At 51.5% G+C, this 20,784-nt stretch overlaps 2 protein-coding genes across 58 annotated transcripts in view; both read left to right on the top strand.

The window, feature by feature from the left end:
* The window catches only part of CAMK2G (calcium/calmodulin dependent protein kinase II gamma), a 55,357-nt gene extending 43,157 nt beyond the window's left edge, over positions 1 to 12,200 (top strand). For 8 of the 50 annotated variants that reach the window (XM_070612564.1, XM_070612597.1, XM_070612611.1 and 5 more), the window contains 7 exons: positions 2,401 to 2,445; positions 3,881 to 3,929; positions 5,139 to 5,252; positions 7,243 to 7,318; positions 7,687 to 7,781; positions 9,474 to 9,718; positions 10,206 to 12,200. In XM_070612564.1, the coding sequence (XP_070468665.1) occupies positions 2,401 to 2,445; positions 3,881 to 3,929; positions 5,139 to 5,252; positions 7,243 to 7,318; positions 7,687 to 7,781; positions 9,474 to 9,706 (612 nt within the window). In that variant the 3' untranslated portion in view covers positions 9,707 to 9,718; positions 10,206 to 12,200. Of the gene's footprint in view, positions 1 to 1,131; positions 1,201 to 2,400; positions 2,446 to 3,880; positions 3,930 to 5,138; positions 5,253 to 7,242; positions 7,319 to 7,686; positions 7,790 to 8,776; positions 9,274 to 9,473; positions 9,719 to 10,205 lie in introns of those variants that run through there. The other 42 variants (XM_070612775.1, XM_070612679.1, XM_070612716.1 and 39 more) reach the window with 10 other exon arrangements.
* Positions 12,201 to 12,518: 318 nt separating this feature from the next.
* Positions 12,519 to 20,732, top strand: NDST2 (N-deacetylase and N-sulfotransferase 2). Of its 8 annotated transcripts, none has more exons than XM_070612475.1 (16): positions 12,586 to 12,924; positions 13,481 to 13,615; positions 14,805 to 14,844; positions 14,931 to 16,279; positions 16,477 to 16,564; positions 16,880 to 17,034; positions 17,222 to 17,407; positions 17,692 to 17,820; positions 17,952 to 18,134; positions 18,227 to 18,323; positions 18,715 to 18,838; positions 18,975 to 19,149; positions 19,313 to 19,483; positions 19,590 to 19,699; positions 19,898 to 20,000; positions 20,099 to 20,732. In XM_070612475.1, the coding sequence occupies exons 4-16, from the start codon at positions 15,272 to 15,274 to the stop codon at positions 20,222 to 20,224; spliced, it is 2,655 nt and encodes an 884-aa protein (XP_070468576.1). In that variant the 5' UTR covers positions 12,586 to 12,924; positions 13,481 to 13,615; positions 14,805 to 14,844; positions 14,931 to 15,271; the 3' UTR covers positions 20,225 to 20,732. The 8 variants fall into 8 exon arrangements, with proteins under 8 accessions (XP_008516040.1, XP_070468598.1, XP_070468610.1 ...); XM_070612491.1 differs by having other exon boundaries at positions 12,626 to 12,924; positions 17,297 to 17,407; XM_070612515.1 differs by having other exon boundaries at positions 12,744 to 12,924; positions 17,297 to 17,407; positions 19,590 to 19,662.
* The last annotated feature ends 52 nt before the right edge of the window (positions 20,733 to 20,784 follow it).

Raw genomic sequence — 20,784 nt, 5'->3', positions numbered from 1 at the left:
CTCAGCTATTGACAGCAAGCTAGGGGTGGACAGCTTCAGGTCTTGTCCAAAGGGTCATAAAAGAGGCCTCCAGGCAAGAAGAAGTAGGACAGTCTGGATAACTTTCCGTGTGTGTCTTAGGAAAGGAGCACGTCCTATTTGTCAGTGTGTCCCCACTTGCGTCCTGCACAGAGATGGTAACTACACATTTGTCTCTCTGCCTTTTGAAGAACTTGCAGGCATCAGGCTGCTCTTTGGTGGTCACCAGCTCCACTGGGACTCCCTGTGAGACTTAGTACCTTGGTTAGGGGATTGTAAGAGGCAGAGAGCGTTGATAGGACTCCCCGCCCTGGAGATCAGCCTCCTTCCTTCCTGGCCATCCTCCGACCCCAGTCCCTTGCTGTGCCACTCAGTGTAACATTTTGAAAGGCAAGGAGATACCCCAATAGTCTGCTGCTGTTAGGAGTGTTGGCCTGCTCTTTCCTGGGGGCCAGGTTCTGGGACTGCAGCCACAGCCCCCACCTGGATTCACCTGATGCTCTTTGTAGCTCTGCCCTGCTTCCTGGGGTCAGTAGATACATTTTGTATCCAAAGCCAAATTCCACCCCTTTCCTCTCTGGACACCATTCCTAGGCCAGATTTTCTTTCTCTTCTTGTTCCTCTTCTTTTTAGATCAGGCTTCAAGCTGGTATTTTAAGGGGAAGGAAATGCAGGTGTCAGGTTGAAAGGGCAGCAAGAGTCTACCCGCAGATAGGGAACCCAGAATTTCTGAATTTTGTTCTGCTTTCTTAGAAACCCCCCTCCTTTCCCGCTATAAAGTAAGAAGAAGATCCTGAATTTCTTTGGGTGAAATATGATTGTGCAATGACATGGCATCTGGCATGAGCAGAGATTTCTGGAGAGATCCTGTAAAACAAGTCTTTGGGCTGGTCCCACATTGAAGATGCCTCCAGAGCTAAGTCTCTGGGCCCCTACAAATACTCCCTTCTCTGATCATCTCTCCAGCTGTTATTCCCATCCGCATAGTGTTATGGAGGCCACCTCAGGCCTAGCTCCTCCAGGCCAGGCCAGGGGACAAGGGAGGTCTGGGAGTCAAATCTGAGCAGCTTTGGTAACTCTAGAGGAACTAAATCATCTGTTTTCTTGTCTCAGCCACAGAGCAACAACAAAAACAGTCTCGTAAGCCCAGCCCAAGAGCCCGCGCCCTTGCAGACGGCCATGGTACCTCCTGACTACAGCTTCTCCGCCCCTGCCCCTGGCTGCCTCTTGCTCCTTCCTGCTTCCTCTTCTTGCCCTCCCTCCTCGGCCTCCTCGGCCCTTTTCCTTTCTTATCCCTGTAGAGCAGGCTACTTTGTGTACTGCCCTATAGGCCCTTCTCCCTCATTGTCCCGCTTGGCCATGCTCCGTCCTGCATTGCAGAACTGCTGCTCCTGCTCCTTTCGCTGTTGGGGGGAAGAGTGATCAGGGCTCTCAGCTAAACCTCCCAGCCCCAGGTTGGGCCTCCAGTGGGTCTGCTGTGGGGGCCGGGAAGGTGAGTTACTTATCAAAGGAGAGGGTAGGAGCTTTCTTGGGACTTGTACATCAGTTCTTGGTGGCCTCCTTATAAAACCTGCCTCAAACTCTCCTTTGTAAAGCCATGAACAGGAAACAGGGCTGGGATCTCCCACCTCTGGATGGTGCTGAGGTCTCTGGGTTCCTTGAGAGCCCCATGCTGCCAGTGCTTTCTGAGTTCTCTTTGGGCTCATCCAAGGAGCACTGTATGCTCTCAGAGCTCCCTCTGCTAGCAGTGGCTAACTAGAGAGTTAGCAGGGGGATGACTGAGAGACAAGGAGGGGTAATTGTGCCTGCTATTCCTTCTACTTCCTGCGGACCTTCTTGTTGCCTGACATGGTGCTGTAGGGACAGGAACTCTGGGGAAAGCAGAAGGTGGGTGAAGCAGGCAGCTCTCTGGGCTCAGCTTATGGGGGGGGAGGGCGCATCCTGGGTCTTTCTGGAAGACCTTAGTCCACTTCCCCTTTGTCCCTGCCTCTCGCACACCCCTTGGTGAACACTGTTGTCAGGGCCTGGCCTGTGCTCTCAGCTGACAGCTCTTCCAGTGTACTTGTCCCATGGGGAAAGAAAACTCACAACTAGCAGGAATTGGGGATAGAGGCGCTTGTCCTCTCAGCTTTGCTGGTACCTGCTTCCATTAAGTGCCAGGCTTCTCCTTCTTACCAGCCAATGCTGTCCCCCAAATCTGGGGTTTTCCAGCTGCCTGGGGTCCAGTTGAGCCAGGATATTTTGTCTTGTAAAAATGGCTGGTAGGCAGGCCTCGGGTCATCACAGGGTCTATGAGGGTACTGGAGTAGGGGTGGGGTCCCTCAGGGAAGAGCTGTACATCTGTCCCCAGGTCAGGAAGGTAATTTTCATCTTCTCTCACAGGAACCTCAAACCACTGTGGTGCACAATGCTACAGATGGGATCAAGGTGAGTGGCTGCTGAGCCTGTCTCCTGCTTTCTGGTCAGCAGGCAACAGGTGAGCTGGGTTTAAGCGTCCTGTAGATGACAGTCTACAGGCTGTATCTCGAGGCCAAGGTGTTTGCAGAGTCTAGGCTATGGGTAGTGTGTGCCTGCTTGTCGCTCCATTCCCAGGAAGGGTGTTATACCTCAGTGATTCTGAGCTTGGGCTTTGTAGTCAGACAGACCTGGGTTTGAATCCTGACCCTGGGCCACTGGACAAGTCACTCTACTACTCTGCACCTCTGTTTCCCCATCTGTAAATTGGGGATAATACTAGTAAAATCCTCCTCTATGACGTGAAATTTAAGTGAGAGCAAACATTAGCTAGAAAAACAGGCAGGAGTATACTCAGAGCCTAGAGTCTGCTCCATTGCCTCACCCCTTTATGCCCTCAATGACCTGGTCTCCTCCTTTTACAGAGGTGACAAGATAAAAGTCCCTCTCCACAAGTGTGAGGAAGGCAGATAATAAAATAAGAACCAAATAAATAAGATAAAATCCAGTACTGATAAGTACTATGGAGAAAATGGCATGAATTACAGAGAAAGAGTGAGCAGAGCCTTTAAGTGGTTAATGAAGGGCCTTCCTCAGGAGGCAACATCCTAGCTAAAAACTAAACAACGGGAAGGAGAGAGCCAGGCAGAGTGCCCTAGACAGAGGGAACTGCAAGTGCAGGGGCTTGGCATGTGTACCTAAGAGAAGAAGCAGAATAGAAGAAATCAAGCAGAGCTAGGAATGTAGTGAGCAAGGGGGAGAGTGGCAAGAGGGAGATGAAGTTGGAGACCCAAGCAGGGCCTACTATGTAGGACTTTATAGGAGTTTGCCTTTTATTCCAGCAGCGATGAGAAACTATCGGAGGTTCTTATCAGGGGAGTGATACAGTCTGATTTACACTTTGGCAAACCACTCTGGCCATGTTATAGGCAAGAACTTTAGGGAGGAGGCAAGTGTGGAAGCAGGGAGACCAGGAAACTGTTGTAGTAGTTCAGGTACCAGATGTTGGTAGGTTGGAATCAGGTTGTAGCTGTGCATTTGAAGAGAAGAGGTTAAGACGCAGGATTTATTTTGAAGGTAGAACTGACAGATTTTATTTTAAATTGGATAACTGAGATATGAGGGAAAGAGAGAAAGAGAAGAATTAGCCTAGAATCAAACCTAGAAGAGGACTCTAGATGTTAGCCCAAATAACTGGATAGATGGTACATTTACTGAGTTGGAGAAGACTAGGGAGGGGGTTTGGGAATCCAGAGTTTTGTAAGAGTCAGAATAACAAGGGTGAAAATAGAAACTTCTATGGTTCCTGCTTGCATCTTTCATAAGAGCATATACTTTGCTTCTGTTCTTGGCTCCTCTGGTTTGCAAGGGCCTGAGTGTATAGAAACACATTCTTTTTGGCCTACAGGGCTCCACAGAGAGCTGCAACACCACCACAGAAGATGAGGACCTCAAAGGTAGGTGTTGGCCCTTGGGTGGAGTAGGGATCCCAGCAGTGTCCCAGTTGGCTCCAATGGAGTACTTGCCTTATCTGCCCCCAGAACTGAGATTGGTAGCTACTTATACCCCTGGAGAGGGCTTGGCATAAAAGCTACTTTCCATGGGCCAAGGTATGAGGCCCCTGTCTGCTGTTGCTGGGCTGGGCAAGAGACTTCTCTTCTTTGACCCCAAGTCTGAAATAACTAAACTAGAGGTTTTTCTGAACCTATCTGGGGCCAGGGCTCAGAGAACTGTTCCCGTTGCTGATAATGATGTGACATCCCACAACAGGGACATCTTGAATCTCCACAGAAGTAGCCCACAAATGTGAGTCATTAGTAGGTGACCAGTGATCCCAGTTTCCCTAGGACTGAGGCGATTCCCAGGATGTGAAACTTTCAGTTTTAAAACCAGGACAGTCCTGGGCATATTGGGATAAGTTGGCCACTCTCATCACAAAGCCTTGGCATGAATGACAGAATCAGAACCACATTTGACCATGTCCTGGTGGTCTTGTGAGGACTACCAGCCTAAGCTTGGGCCTGGCCAGAGTGCCAGGGGGTGTTGGAGGGCATGGCGGGCCAGACCACTGGGAATCTCTGTCCCGCTCTTTGGTTTGGCCTCCTTGAATTGCTCCCTTTGCCTCCAGTAAGTGACCTTAGGCCAGGCTCTCAGAAAAGATGGAGGAATGTCACAGGACATTGCTGAGAGAACATGATCAGGGGCAATAAGCAGGCACTAAACCTTTGGGAACCAAAAAAATAGAAAGCATAAACTTATAAGGCAGTAAAGAACAGTACCTCCAGGACTGCTGGGGTTAAGATCAGATCAGTTCTGGCAATGCTGGCAGGGTAAGCAGCTCCTTCACTGTCAGGCTCTTGACCTTGTAGCCTAGCCTCCTAGAACATCTTCCCTGAGAGCAAGGGTCCTTGTACAGGCTGGTTGAAGGCTCCTCTGGAAGCCACAAGCCCAGGTCTGTGGACCTCTCTGGGGCTTTCAGCTGGGAGGCCTCTCTGGCAGAGGCGGCGGCATGGGATGTGGTCTAGTGTCCACAGCAGCCCAAGATGTCACCTTGTCCCAGCTCTGCAGTGCCATGGGCTCGGGTCCTGTCCAGCTTGCTCGCTCACCTGCCTTGTTCTGTTTGTTTTGGCTGCTCTGCCTTGCCCTGCCCTGCCCTGGCTGCCTAGCTGCCCCGCTCCGCACTGGGAATGGCAGCTCGGTGCCTGAAGGACGGAGCTCCCGGGACAGAACAGCCCCCTCTGCAGGCATGCAGCCCCAGCCTTCTCTCTGCTCCTCAGCCAGTAAGTGTGAGGGAGGCACATTCTGGCTTCCGTCTCCCTAGCTTTCCTGGAGCCCCTCAAGGATTCTCTCCCCTACCCCCCACCCCGAGCTGTCAGCCCAGCCCAGCCATCCATTTTAGTAAGCTTCAGAAGCTCAGCTTCTGCTGGGTGGGGGAGCTGACTAGAGGCGCTGTTAATACCAGGCATAAAGAAGAGTGGGTGGAAGAACATGCTGTGGAGGGAAGGAGTAAAAAGCCACTGGGCTATGTAGTGGGCCTTGCCTCAGCACTGAGCCAGGAAGAAAAGCGGAGACAGAAGTTAGGTCCAAGGTGGTGGGAGCGGGGTTGATGATGAAATTGCAATAGTTAAGAAACCATGTTGGGATGAAATGTAGTGCTTCCTGAGGCTCAGCATAATATCATACTAAGAGCTTGGGGTGAGACAGACCTCAATTTAAATCCCAGCTACACTAGCTACAAGAATGTGTGAAGTATCTTAACCTCCCAGAGCTTCAGCTTCCTTATCTATAAAGAGGGAATAAAATGGCACCTACCTCATAGCACTGTTATGAAAAATAAATGGGATAGTAGAATGTCTTAATATGATGCCTTGCCGGGTTAATGGTAGCTTGTATTTATATTTTTAGTTGTGTCTGTGTAAAGGATGCCTTTGCCTGCTTCTTTTACTCCTACCATCTATCCTTTTAGAGTTTCTAAACACAGTCCTCTTCACCCACAAGGCCCCAGTCAGGTCCTGCAGATGGGTTTGGTGGGGTTGGGGGGTGGTGTGTGGGGGTGTGTGTGGGGGTGTGTGTGTGTACACATACCTGCTTGCCTCTAGAAAGTGGAAAGAGCTTGTTGGTTCCCCTAACCTGCTGCTTATTTGCCTGGAGCTGCCCTGCTGGTGGTGCCGATGGCTGTGGGGTCCCTTCCTGGCTGAACCTTTGGCTGTGCCCTTGGTTGTGCTGTTCTAATGCTCGCATTTGTCTTGCAACCCCTTGCTCCTGTGAGGAAAGGCTTGTGGCCTGGGCCAGCCTGGGGGTCTGGTCAGGGTTAGCCCAATCTCAGTCTGAGCCCTCCCTTACCCTGCTGGTGCCCTCTGCTAATAGTGGTGCTCCCTGTGAGTGGCCATGAGTGCAGGATGTCACCAGCAGTCCCTTGGCTTGGGATGGGGTGGCGATGGGGGCTCTGAGGGCACCAACTCTGCCGGCCTGTCAGTCTGAGCCTTGTCTTGGTTTTCTGAGGGACACATCCTGGCGTGAGAGCTGATATGAAATTTAGAGCTTTTCCAAGGCTTGTCCAGGGTAAACGGAGCCATCTCTCTGGTGAGAGGCTCCATTTAAAAAGAGTGTTTATAGTTCCAAGATCCTTTATCCCCGAAAAGCCCTGCAGTTGAGATGAGCAGGGTGAAGATAATTAAGCATCCATCTGAGGGCTCTGTTCATCCTTTTAGAGCCCTCATCCCTGGCTAGATTCTGCTCTCAGGCTGGCTGTTGCCCAGGGCTAGGTTCTCAACAACAGTGACTGTTGGGGCTGGGGGAGGTGGGGGTGGTAATTGAGACCTGACTGAGTCCCTTCAGGTGAAAGAAGTAAGTAGGTGGTGGAAACAGCCATTTTGTTCTAAGAGATGCTTCTTAGAGAGACTGAATCTGCTGGGGATGGGATACACAGACCCTGGGCAGATTATTCATGATGTGCCGGGCTCCTCAGCTGTTAAAGGCAAGAGTGTTTTCTGCATCTTGGTTATTGATAGAGAGGGAGGCAAAGGCCAGAGAAGCATAACTAATGGCTGGGCTTCAGGAGAAAGGTGTTGTTAGCTCTACAGACAACAAAGGGGGGCTGGAGAGAAAGGTAGGCTCACTTTTCCCGCAAAGGGCCTCAAAGACAGAGAAGAGGGATGTCTTTGTCAAAGAGATCACAGGGGATTCTCTAAAGGATTGGGGAGGGCTCTCTGTCACTTGGGAGGTCCCCAGTCCCATGCCAGTAAATCATTGGATTTTTTTTCCCCACAGTGCGAAAACAGGAGATCATTAAGATCACAGAACAACTGATTGAGGCCATCAACAATGGGGACTTTGAGGCCTACACGTGAGTAGAAACCCATTTCCTTGAGACCCAAATTGTCTCTTGAGGCCTTCCCTCCTCCTAAAAAGCTGCTAGGACCTGGGAAAAGGGAAGGCTGGGCCCTTGGGCATAGTGTCTGAGTTAAACACCAGGCCCCTAATCTGGGAGCCCTTCCAGGTAGATGACTATGATTGAGCCCTCCTGTGGTGTCCTGGCAGTAGGCTGAAAGGGCAGAGAAAAATGGCTCAGCAGGCAGGCCCCTAAGATCTTAGCCATCTCTCAAGCCTAGCCCACAGCTAACCTGCTGCAGGACAGACACCACTAACCAGGAAGAAAGACAAGTAATTCCCATAGAAGACTGACAGGCTGCTTTCTTTTTTTTTTTTCTGCAGGAAGATTTGTGATCCAGGCCTCACTTCCTTTGAGCCTGAGGCCCTTGGTAACCTCGTGGAGGGGATGGATTTCCATAAGTTTTACTTTGAGAATCGTGAGTGGGTTCGTGCTGCTGATATACTCCTGCCTGCCCCTTCACCCTCCGTGCCTCTGTCCCCACACACCTTCTCCTCTTCCCAGTTGCCTACTTTTCCCTTATTTGACCTGCCTGCTGCACCCTGGTCCGTGTGCTTGCCTCCTTGTGCCCTGAGGATGGTCTTAAAGTGACAGCTTCGAAAGCCCTGCCCCAGAGCCCCACGTGCCCTTTCATTCTGCAGCTGCTTCATGGCAGTGCCAGTCGTCAGAATCAGGGTCACTGTATTTCTTGAAGCCTCACCTCTTTCCAAGATGATTGGGAACCATTTGAGATTAGGTTGAGATGATCTCAGCAAGTAAGAATAAAGTTATGTGTCTGCAGGTTTCCCAGTAGAGGAAATTAAAACCAGGATAAGAATGTGCAAGCAACAGGGCACTGTTGGTGATTTGTGGCTAGGGTCCTCCTAAATATCGAGGGAGATAAGAGTCCTGTCTCTGGGGGTGTACACTCTCGACAGTTTGTGGAAGTCCCAAGGGACCAGAAGCTGAATCATCACCACCTCCCATCTTTCTCTCCACTCTCGAAGACCCTCCCCCTCCTTATTTCTTTTCTCTTCTTTTCCACTTTATCCTGGGCCTTCCCCATCCTGCCCTGAGTTTTATTTTATCACTGTTTTTTCTACTAACTCTCCATGTGTCTACTGCAAATGTAAACCCTAGGCTATCTAAGTAATTCTGTTAGCCAGAAGCAATTCCAGAGTTCATAGAACTTCTAGGGAAGGTCTCAGATGGCCCCGTCTAACATCTGAATTGAACTAAAACGTGAATCTCAATAAAAGCAACACAATTCTCAGTGTTTGCTGATAATGGCAGTGCAACTTCTTTTGGCTTTCCCCCAGAGGAGCCTGGGAACCCTGGGAATATCTGAGCTTGCTGCTTTGTTGATTCTGTTTTAACTTTGGAACTTTTTTTTTTTTTTTTAAAGATTTTATTTTTTCCTTTTTCTCCCCAAAGCCACCCGGTACGTAGTTGCATATTCTTCGTTGTGGGTCCTTCTAGTTGTGGCATGTGGGACGCTGCCCCAGCGTGGCTTGATGAGCAGTGCCATGTCCGCGCCCAGGATTCGAACCAATGAAACACTGGGCCACCTGCAGCGCAGCGCGCGAACTTAACCACTCGGCCACGGGGCCAGCCCCCAACTTTGGAACTTTTTTAAATCACAAATCAACTTTCAGTATTTTAAGTTCTTGATTTGCTCTACAGCCCTAATTAGGAAAAAGCCAACCTTTATGAAATCTAAACATCAGCCTGGCAGAAAGGTCATAGGCTTTAGTTGAGTCATATGGTCCTGAGTTCAAATGTTGTGTGATATGGGCAAATTACTTAATCTCTTCGAGCTTGTTTCCTTATCTAACTTATAATGAAGAAAATAATATTGACCAAGCTTACAGCACATGCATGTAAAACCCCAGCACAATGTCTAATTAAAATAGCAGCTGGTATTATCATTATTCCTCACCTTTCTCTTCCTTTTTGGTAACTGAGACTAATGTGATGGGGTTTCCTGGCCTCTGGAAGGAGTATGGGGGACTTGGAGACTCTCAGAATGGTTGCTGGAGAGGGTGAGACTTGGAGTGCAGGCTGGGAGGAAAATGCCCGTTCCCAGGCCTGACGCCCTACTACCTACCCCACCCTGCCCTGCCCCCTACAGTCCTATCTAAGAACAGCAAGCCCATCCACACCACCATCCTGAACCCACACGTCCATGTGATTGGGGAGGACGCAGCTTGCATCGCCTACATCCGCCTCACCCAGTACATCGATGGGCAGGGTCGGCCTCGCACCAGCCAGTCGGAGGAGACCCGGGTCTGGCACCGCCGGGATGGCAAGTGGCTCAATGTCCACTATCACTGCTCAGGGGCCCCTGCCGCACCGCTGCAGTGAACTCAGCCACAGGTGCACCTGGTGGGGGTGGGAAAAGGCTGGGACAGGTGGGGTCAGAGGAGGAAGTGGAGGTTGAGAGGTGGCATTGGGGGAGGATAATGGGCCATCCCAGAAGAGTAGCAAAGGCTGGACAGAGTGGTTGTAGTGAGTTATGCTCTGAAATCAGACAGACTTGAGTCCAGCTCCATGACTCCAAATTGAGTGACCTTTGACAGGTTACTTCCCCTCCCTAAGCCTCAGTTTCCTTAGCTGTCAAAAAGAGAGAAAGAGTGGTGCCTACCTCATTGAGTTGTGAGGATTAAATAAGATACTTAAAAGTCAAGCATTTAGTCAAGTGCTCAGCAAATGCGAGGCAATGTTATATTTAAATACTAGCTTCTCCCCCATCCTTCACCTTCTTAGGCAGACTTGGCCATGTGTATAGTGTGTTTAAGTCCCTGGAACTCATCTGTGTGCTTATTGTCCTCTGTTCCATTACCACATCTGTCCTCTTTGACAGGAGCATTAGGAGATCCCAGCTGGAGGTCGAACCTTTGCAGCCAGTGGCTCTGGAGGGCCTGAGTGACAGCAGCAGTCCTGTTCGTTTGAGGTTTAAAACAATTAAATTACAAAGAGGCAGCAGCCAATGCACGCCCCTGCATGCAGCCCTCCCGACCGCCCTTCGTGTCTGTCTCTGCTGTACCGAGGTGTTTTTTACATTTAAGGAAAAAAAAAGAAAAAAGATTGTTTAAAAAAAATGGAATCCATACCATGATGCATTTTAAAACCACCGATAGTCCTTGGGCTGGCAAGAAGGCAGGAGTTTATGTGATGCCCATCCTGCATGAGCAGTGGGCTCACCTACCAGCCCAGAATAGGTGAGCTCAGTCTCTAGCCTCCATGGACTCAGAGGACCAGGCAAGAACTCTGACAGAACTTTGGGGGCTGTGATGTGATTGCAGCCCCTGAGGTGGCCTGCCTGCCCCAGGTCTAGCAATGGACTTCTTCAGAACTTGCATATGGACCTAGAATGAGGCTGATGAGAACATCGTGGCCATCAGACCTACTTGGGAGAGAACGTGGAGCTCCCAGCCTGCTTTGGAGGCAGCTGAGAAGCAGTGACCTCAGGACTGAGAAGCAGTGGCCCAGACATTGCTGTACTGTTCCATTTAGTGTAGATGGGAAGAGAATTGGTGCTGCAGAAGTGTGTCCGCTACGAAGCTGATGAGAAACCTTGTGTTAGTCTGATATGCACTCATCCATTTTTATAGGATGCACAATGCACGTGGGCCCTGATAATGAGGCCCAATCCCTGCAGCTGGGAAGGGGGATGGGTTGCTGCTTTGCTTCATGTTTGTTTTCTTATAACTTAGCAAGGAGAGAACAGGCCCTGGTCAGGGCTCCCCTTGCTGCCTTTGGCAGTTCTGTTTCTGTGCTGATATGGACCATCTTTGTCTTGCCTTTTCATGGTGGTGGTCCCTGTGCTGACCCTCATCTGGGCCTGGATCCTCTGCCAAGTGCCCCTATGGGATGGGAGGAGTGAGGCAGTGGGATTGAGTTGATGGTTGTTTCTATGCATTCAGGCTGCCCTCAGGGCTGCCTCCCTTCCTCTTCCCTTGCTGCACGTCTGTCTCTTTTCCTATCTATGAGATTTACCTGACTGCTCTGGCAAGAAGAAGAGGTGTCCTCTTTAAAGGCCTCTTTACTGACGAACTGAAGTATAGACTTACTGCTGGACAATCTGCATGGGCATCACCCCCCCCTCTACCTGCATGTGCCCACAAAGAGGTATCCAGAGCCAAGGCTCCTACATTCATTGTCCCTCTCTGTGCTCAAGGAGTTCCATCCCAGGAGGGAAAGATCTATACTCTAAGCAGATAGCAGAGAAGATAATGGAGGAGCAGTTGCTCATGGCCTTGGTTTCCCCCAAGACAACTGTGTAGACTTACCTGCACAAATATCTGCACTATTAGGGGAAAGGTGGGTAGACTCCAGCTCCTTGGACTACCTTCAGGAGGCACAGGAGCTGGGAGAAGAGGCAAAGCTACAGATTGACCTTGGAGCCAGCTGAGAAGAAAGCAGACACAGGTGCTGGTGCTTGGATTTAGCCAGGCTCCTCTGAGCACCTCATGCATGCCCTAGCTCTTTCCTGCTCTGCAGCCTGCAGTACCAGCACGCAGACACCTTCACCACAGGGTTTGGTTTTGCTGGCTTGAAGATAAATGGTCTTAGAGTTCATTAAGACCCATAGCTTCATATGGCTGCTCTGGCCCCACTTCTTAGCATTCTTACTCCTCTTCTGGGGCTAATGTCAGCATCTATAGACAATAGACTATTAAGAAAAAAAATCACCTTTTAAACAGGAAATGGAAGGCATTTGATGCAGAATTTTTGCATGATGACATAGAAATAATTTAAAAATAGTGTTTGTTCTGAATGTTGGTAGACCCTTCATAGCTTTGTTACAATGAAACCTTGAACTGAAGATATTTAATAAAATAACGTTTAAACAGTCCATTGTGTTACTGCTGTTGAGGCTAATGGCTAGAGGTCTAGATTTTAGCAGCCTGGTTAGAAGGCTTCAGATGGAGAGATGTACTTTCTCCGACTCTCTTTGGGCCCATTTTAGAATAAAACTTCCTTATAAACTTACCAGTCTCCCACCACTCCATCGGGCCGCTGAGGCCAGTGTGGGGTGAGGAGGAAGAATTTGGGCCCCTAGGTGGTGGGCTGGGATCTCGCCTCGCCCCCGGGCCCCGCCCGCCACAGGGCCGCCCTCGCCCCTCAGTGGGCTGGCCCGGCTCCCCCTCCGCAGGGCTGAGTGGAAGAGCCCGAGTCGTCGGCCCGCCCCTGCCCGGGGAGCCGTGGCGCTTGACGCTCGCTAGACGGTGCCACTCACTGGGTGGGGGAGGGGGTGCGCCTCGGCGGGCGGGGCGCGGAGCCGGCCGTCTCGGAGGCCGTGGTGCGTCTCAGCGCTACCGAAGGTCCTTCGGCTGCCCGACTCCTCGGCCGCGCGGCTGCCAGGCCCAGAGGCGGAGGGAACGCGAGGGGGCACCACGAGCGGCGGCGCGCCGCCTCCCCCAGGTGGAAGCGGTGGTTGGGCCCAGCTGCGGCGGAGCGTTTGCTCGGAGATGGCGGAGCCGCCGCGACGCGGCCCGAGGCCCCGAGAGCTGGGAAGCCGGGCAGCCCCGGGACGTGGCGGAGCCCGGGGACAGCGGGGACGCCGCCCAGTCCGCCGGGTGAGCTGCCCTTGAGGAGAGCCCCTCCACTCAATGTGGCCCCCACCCACGGCCGCCCGCAGTCCCTCCCCTCAGACTGCCCCTCAGCGTTGCCACCGTAACGCCCGCAGGGGCGTCCCGGGCGGCCCCTCAGTGCGGCCCAGCGCTCCCCTCGCCCTGTGCTCCCTCCACTAGCCTCCCTGGTAGTAACCTCGTGCCCCTCAGCTCGCCCCTCAGTAGGGGGCTCCTCTTCCCCTCGGGGTTCTCCCAGCGCAATGGCTGCCTCGATGTCACCCAGACTCTCTCAGTGCTCTCCTCGCCCCGTCTCCTTTAATGCTCCACGTTTGGCTTTCTCTACATATCCACCTGTGACCTCGTATTCCTCCTCAGCCGGCTTCCTCCAACGTGACCCCAGTGTGCTAGCCCCCCTACCCGTGTCGCTACTCGGTCCCCCCTCCTCCCACAGCACCTCACTGCTTGTCTCCAGCGCGCGGCCCACGCCCCCGCTTCCCCGGTCGCTGTCACTGTTGCTCTCTCACAGCCCAGGCCTGGACGACCTCTTTGGTTTCTCCCTCAGAAACCTGGCACTGCTGCACACTCATACAGCGTCCCCCTCACCCCGGGTTCCTGCTTCGGTGTTCATCATCCCACCCCACACCCTACGCCAGTACGCCCTCAGCACCCCTGCCCTAAGTGTTGCTGCTGCTTCTAGGTACGAAGCTAAAATGCAGTGGTTAAGAGCAGGGCTATGGAGCTTGACAGGCCTGACTTTGAATCCCAGTTCCTTCACTGACTGAGCTGTGTGATCCTGGGCAAATTACTAAGCTTCTCTGGACGCCAAATTACTCATATGTAAGATGGGGTTGATAATAGTATCTACCTCTTACCTCTTAGAGCTGGTGTGAGCGTTAAATATACGGAAAGCTCTTAGAAGAATGTGTGGCAAAGAGTAAGCTCTTAGTAAATGTTAACTATTCTTAACATTATGGGTGACACATCCTGAATATCTGCTTCCTCTCAGTGACTTCTTCTCACTAGTGTTTTCCCTAAAGAATTTCCTCTAATTCTTACAATTTACTCCTTCCTAGCGCCGTTTTGATCCTCTCCCAGCTCTCTCTTCATGTCAGTTAGCTTTACCCATGCCAGAGATGAACTACTCTTAAATCATCTCTCTCAATTCTGAAGGGCCCTGTGTTTGCCTAATCACTCCTGAGATGTGTGTGTTGGGGGGGGGGGGGGGTGGTAGAGAGGGATTGCCAGCCACTGGCCCAACTCGGAGTGACTAAGGTGGGGAGAGCGACAAAGTTTCTAGAAGCAGTCTGTCTATTTAAGGAAAAAAGTCTCCAAAATTGTGTCCTTAAAACTGTTTTCTGATCTTACTGTTCTTCTCTATTATTGATTGGATACGACTTAAGCTCCTGTTACTTTCTGTTATCCAGCCCCACTCAGTTTGCTCTGTTTTTAGCACCATTTCTCTTTCCTCTCGAATTCCCCCACCATAGTGTCCACCTGACTGCAAGTTCGTTAGTGCCGTTAGCCTGTGGTGTTGGGTCTGATTGGTGAGGAAGATTAACAGACTCGTGAGTTTCCTCTTATCTGATATTTTGTTGGAGCTCAGGACTTATGGGGCTTTCCGTCCCTTCCTCACAGGAAGACCAGAGCTCCTGCTGGCTGGCCAACTGTACTGTTACCAGCTGGGAACTCCTTTCAGAGCAGGTTCATTTTCAGCCTCCTGGGCTGTTTGGCCTCTTGTTGATAGGAGATTTGTTCCCTTCCTGTCCTTGAATATACTGCTCTAACTCTGAGCTTAGCGCAGGGAGGAGAATTTAGACAGTATTCTAAGAAATGGAACAAGCTGTGAAGCTAAGGTATGAGACTCAGATTGTGTTGTTTTTCTACAGGAGCTTTTTTTTGGAGAACAAATCATCCTGTGAGCAGGAGGTAAGAGAGATGGGGTGAAGAGGGGGAATAGATTAATGACACAGTTTCAAGGAGAGAAGTAACCCATCAATTTCTCTGTCTTACAGATAGTAAGGGCAAAGATTGTGAACTTTGCTGACCTCTGATGTGAGGAGCTCAGCCAGGACTGAAGGTGGAGCCTGGCTAGATTTGCATCCTGAAGCCATGGGCCAGTGGGCCATGGTGACCTGAGACCAATGGACTCTGTCCACTTGCCCCCTGTTGCCCTGTCTACCTCCCCTACCCTATTCTAAGGGGACTAGTCTCCACCTCTTCAGGGAACTGACCTTGCAGGAATCCCTTTCCCCTATTTTTCCATCCTTCCACTCTCCCAAGAGAGCCCCAGCCTATAGAACTCCTACTTCCCATCCCCTGAGGTGGTCCCCGTTCCTCCGTCCGCTCCCCCGCCATGCTCAAGCTGTGGAAGGTGGTACGCCCAGCTCGGCAGCTGGAACTGCACCGCCTCATACTTCTGCTGATCGCTTTCAGTCTGGGCTCCATGGGCTTCCTGGCTTACTATGTATCTACCAGCCCCAAGGCCAAGGAACCCTTGCCCCTGCCCTTGGGAGACTGTAGTAGTAGTGGTGGGGCAGCTGGCCCTGGCCCTGTACGGCCTCCACTCCCACCCCGGCCCCCGAGGCCTCCAGAGACAGCTCGAACGGAACCTGTGGTCCTTGTGTTTGTGGAGAGTGCATACTCACAGCTGGGGCAGGAGATTGTGGCCATCTTGGAGTCTAGTCGTTTTCGTTACAGCACTGAGCTGGCACCTGGCCGAGGGGACATGCCTACACTGACTGATCATACCCGTGGCCGCTATGTCTTGGTCATTTATGAGAACTTGCTGAAATATGTCAACCTGGATGCCTGGAGTCGGGAACTGCTAGACCGGTACTGTGTGGAGTATGGTGTGGGCATCATTGGCTTTTTCCGAGCACATGAGCATAGCCTACTGAGTGCCCAGCTCAAGGGCTTTCCCCTTTTTCTACACTCAAATTTGGGGCTCCAGGACTACCAAGTGAATCCTTCTGCCCCGCTACTGCATCTCACACGCCCCAGCCGCCTGGAGCCTGGGCCCCTGCCTGGTGATGACTGGACCATTTTCCAGTCCAATCATAGTACATATGAACCAGTGCTTCTTGCTAGCCTTCGGCCAGCTGAGCCCCCCGTGCCAGGAGTGGTGCCTCGCCGGGCCCACCTTCCCACTGTGGTACAGGACCTGGGGCTTCATGATGGCATCCAGCGAGTGCTCTTTGGCCATGGCCTCTCCTTCTGGCTTCACAAACTTGTTTTTGTCGATGCTGTTGCATACCTCACTGGCAAGCGCCTCTGCCTGGACCTTGACCGCTACATCTTGGTAGACATCGATGACATCTTTGTGGGCAAGGAAGGTACCCGCATGAAGGTGGCTGATGTTGAGGTCAGTCTTTTTGTTGACGCAAATTGCTTTCCTTAGAAGTTGTTTGAAGCTCTGTCCTATCAGACTCCCTTCCTTGATTCTGAGCTTGTCATAGGTATACACCCTGCCCTTTCCAGGCAGGAAGAATGCTACTTCTCATTTTTCTCCTGCTCAGTCTGCTCTCTCCTGATTTCTCATGTCCCTGATACTCTTCCCAGGCTCTGTTGACCACCCAGAACAAACTCAGGACCTTAGTCCCCAACTTCACCTTCAACTTGGGCTTCTCGGGCAAGTTCTATCATACTGGTGAGCCTACTCCCTTGCTCCTTCAGCATATCAGTCTTAGTTTGATCTGTCCCTTCACTGTCCATCTTCCTGGGCAGACAAGCTGGAGAAGAGGGGCAAGGTTTGGGGTCAGAGTACTGTGAGGAGCTTGCAGTGGGTATGAATTTAGGTTTGCATGGGTGGCTGGAGGGCAAGTTGGTAGTGGGGCAAATACAGTCTTAGGTGGGCAGAGGTCAGCAATGTTGTTCCCAGGATGGAAGCTGGTCAGTGTTGTTACAGAAAAAGGAGGGCACAGGGGCTGACTTGCTGTGGTCAGTGGTCAGTGTGTGGTCATAGGGACAGAGGAGGAGGATGCAGGGGACGACATGCTGCTGAAGCACCGCAAAGAGTTCTGGTGGTTCCCCCACATGTGGAGCCACATGCAGCCACACCTGTTCCACAATCGCTCCGTGCTGGCTGACCAGATGAGGCTCAACAAACAGTTTGCTCTGGTGAGACCCTTGGATCTCTCTTCCCCATACTTTTCCCCAGAAATAATGCTTCCTTTTCAACTTTCCCCTAAGGGGGTACCCTTTCCCTACCCTCTCCATTTTTCTTTCTGTGGAGGCATCCCCACCCTCTTTACCCGCTACACCCCAAACCTCACCAGGTCCTGGTGAGAGTCTGTGCCATTCCCAGGAGCATGGGATTCCCACGGATCTGGGGTATGCTGTGGCCCCCCACCACTCGGGCGTGTACCCTATCCACACGCAGCTCTATGAGGCCTGGAAATCTGTGTGGGGCATCCAGGTGACCAGCACTGAGGAGTATCCCCATCTCCGCCCTGCCCGCTACCGCCGTGGCTTCATTCACAATGGCATTATGGTGAGGGACTCCCCATACAAACTTGAATCAAACTCTCACATTTAGACAGCCCCCAACCTGCATTGACCTTTGTCTTGTCAGCTTCCAGTCCAAGTTCATCCACATAATAGGGGGTAGAGGGGTGAAGAGTCATAATGCACATAGTAAGAGCTTTATTGCTATAACTTAAGACTTAGTCCTCTACAAATGCAGGGAATCCTAATGCTTCAGGATTTTTGTCCTTCATCTACTTCACATTCTACCTTTCAAATTTCATCTATCCCTGTTCCTTGTTTTCTCTCCAGGTGCTGCCACGGCAGACATGTGGCCTCTTCACTCACACAATCTTCTATAATGAGTACCCTGGAGGCTCTCGTGAACTAGACCGGAGCATCCAAGGTGGAGAGCTCTTTCTGACGGTGCTGCTTAATCCGGTAAGGTGCCTAGAGGAAGGGCTAGAAGATTGGCGAGCCAAAGTGTCTGCAGGCTGGGACTTTTGCTCACCAAGCCTGATTCTGAGGTGGGGTAGGCTCTCCAAATCTGACATGCAGGCACCCCCTTACAGATTAGCATCTTTATGACGCATCTGTCCAATTATGGAAATGATCGCCTGGGCCTGTACACCTTTGAGAGCCTGGTGCGCTTCCTCCAGTGCTGGACACGGCTGCGTCTACAGACCCTTCCTCCAGTCCCTCTTGCACAAAAGTACTTTGACCTCTTCCCTCAAGAGCGAAGCCCCCTTTGGCAGGTATGAGTGGAGCTCAGGCTGACCAGAGACATGATGGGGGTGGGGGTTGAAGGAAAGATTAGGCCTTATCTGATTCTTGGCCTCACCGTCAGAATCCCTGTGACGACAAGAGACACAAAGATATATGGTCCAAGGAGAAAACCTGTGATCGGCTCCCCAAGTTCCTCATTGTGGGACCCCAGAAGACAGGTGAATCATCCTTAGCCAACTTTTCTTGCCTTGCCTTAAACCCAAAGGATTTTTTGGCCAAGGAACTCCCTTCTCATACCCATCTCTTATTAATCCAGTCTCTTGAGACAGTGATTCTTATGATTCTTAACCCTGGTATATCAGAATCACCTGTGGAGTTCTTTTTTGTTTTTTGTTTTTTTTTGTAAGATCCACAAGTGATTGTGATGCACAGTCAAGGCTGAGAACCACTGTTTTAACCCTTCCCCGGGCCTCTCAGACTTTCCTTCTCTCACTCTAGTTTGGCCAAAGGGGATTTTACTACCCAGAGTGGTTATTTTCTCACCTCCTTCAAGCCATGTTGTTGAGCTGCTGCTCTCCTACAATGGCCTGTACTTTCTTTCCCATTTAGGGACCACAGCTATTCACTTCTTCCTGAGCCTGCACCCAGCTGTGACCAGCAGCTTCCCCAGTCCCAGCACCTTTGAGGAGATTCAGTTCTTCAACGGCCCTAATTACCACAAGGGCATTGACTGGTGAGACTGGGCACCCTTGGAATGCTTCTCAGAGCTCTCCCTTCCCTGAGAATATCCCATTCCACCTTCTACCAGCACAAATGTCTGGCCCCTTTACTCTGCAAATTCTCTGCCTCTCCTCTGTGCTACTTCCTAGGTACATGGACTTCTTTCCTGTCCCTTCCAATGCCAGCACTGATTTCCTCTTTGAAAAAAGTGCTACCTACTTTGATTCAGAGGTTGTACCACGGCGGGGGGCTGCCCTCCTGCCACGAGCTAAAATCATCACTGTGCTCACCAATCCTGCTGACAGGGCCTACTCCTGGTACCAGGTGAGCCTGAAGCTAGGGGCACATTAAGGCTTAAGGGAATGAGGGTAGGGAAACTAGTGCCTTGGGGAGGGGTGCCTGTGCTGTCTGTTCACCAGACAGGAGTAAGGGCAGAATAATTTTGTCACACCACCAATCCCTTCCCTTCCTATTCCTTGTCCTCCAGCACCAGCGAGCACATGGAGACCCAGTTGCTCTGAACTATACCTTCTACCAGGTGATTTCAGCCTCTTCCCAGGCCCCTCTGGCACTTCGCTCCCTGCAGAACCGCTGTCTTGTCCCTGGCTACTATTCCACCCATCTACAACGCTGGCTGACTTACTACCCCTCTGGACAGGTACAATTCCCCAATAGCCCTCACTGGGGTCTCCCTTCCCCACCTCTTCCCTTCAGCCCAGAGGCTCCTAAGGAATACAGTGGGAACCACATCCCTCTTCCTTTAGTTGCTGATTGTGGATGGGCAAGAGCTGCGTACCAACCCAGCTGCCTCAATGGAGAATATCCAGAAGTTCCTGGGTATCACACCCTTTCTGAACTACACACGGACCCTCAGGTGGGAGAGCATGACCCAGGGGAGGAGGACTATGGGGGAAATGGGGAAGCAGGTTGACCATGTCTGTTTGGAAGAGACATGGATTTGCCTGTCTCACAAGGAGAGACGTGTCCCCGGGGGCTGGGAAAAGTAGTGTACATTTATGGGGCTTGGATTTCTTTTCTCCCTGCCACCTAATGGCCTCTTCCTGTCGAGCAGGTTTGATGAAGATAAGGGATTCTGGTGCCAGGGACTTGAAGGCGGTAAGACTCGCTGTCTAGGCAAGAGCAAAGGCCGGAGGTACCCAGATATGGACACTGAGGTAAGTAAAGCCCGGGGCAGAATATTCCTCTCCCACCTCTGAGATCTGATTTTGTGTCCCACTCTTAACCATTTCTGCCTTCATTTTTCTCCTATCAGTCCCGCCTTTTCCTTGTGGATTTTTTCCGGAACCACAACTTGGAACTGTCGAAGCTGCTGAGCCGGCTTGGACAGCCAATGCCCTCATGGCTTCGGGAAGAACTGCAGCATTCCAGTCTGGGCTGATGTTCCAGCATCCTGTACCAGCAAAAAGCCCCTGCTTCCCTGAGGCACAAGCCCAGAGCAGGGCCCACAAGGGGTATGAGAGTGGCCTGGCCCCTCCCCCTTCTACCTCAGTGGCCCCCAGGCCTGGGATGGCTAAGAAGGGAAGGGCATCCCTTTCCCATAGCTATGGGGTCTAATAAAGGGGCTTCCCTTGATACCCCACATCATGGTACTAGGCACCTTCAACCCATGGTCTTAGAAGGTGGGAAGGAATGAGAGGGTCCAGGCAGGGTGTAGAGGAACGTCTTAATCCAATGATTTCCCTCTTCATCCCCAGCAGTGTATGTATTTATACCTGACTATGGGAGGGACCCCTTACTGTGGGATCAATGGGATCTACCTGTGGCCTGGCCTCCCTATGTCATTCACATTGAATGGGGATGAGGTCGGACAGTGGCTCATAGAGCTGAGTATGAGCCCTAGCTGTGGGCTAGAAATGTCCTTAATAAACATCCTTATTTTTCTGTTTTATCTGCCTCACTGGAGTGGGAGAAACCTAGAATAAATATCAGACTTTTCCC

This window comes from Equus przewalskii, chromosome 1 (genome assembly GCF_037783145.1).
Source record: "Equus przewalskii isolate Varuska chromosome 1, EquPr2, whole genome shotgun sequence".
NCBI classification, from domain to species: Eukaryota; Metazoa; Chordata; class Mammalia; order Perissodactyla; family Equidae; genus Equus; species Equus przewalskii.
This window is presented reverse-complemented; position numbering and strand designations above follow the sequence as displayed.

Coding starts and splice junctions, on each gene's coding strand:
- NDST2 (XM_008517818.2), top strand. CDS start 15,272: ATGCTCAAGCTGTGGAAGGTGGTACGCCCAGCTCGGCAGCTGGAACTG. Junction 17,821..17,951: donor TGACGGTGCTGCTTAATCCG/GTAAGGTGCCTA, acceptor ACCCCCTTACAG/ATTAGCATCTTTATGACGCA. Junction 19,484..19,589: donor CTTACTACCCCTCTGGACAG/GTACAATTCCCC, acceptor CTCTTCCTTTAG/TTGCTGATTGTGGATGGGCA.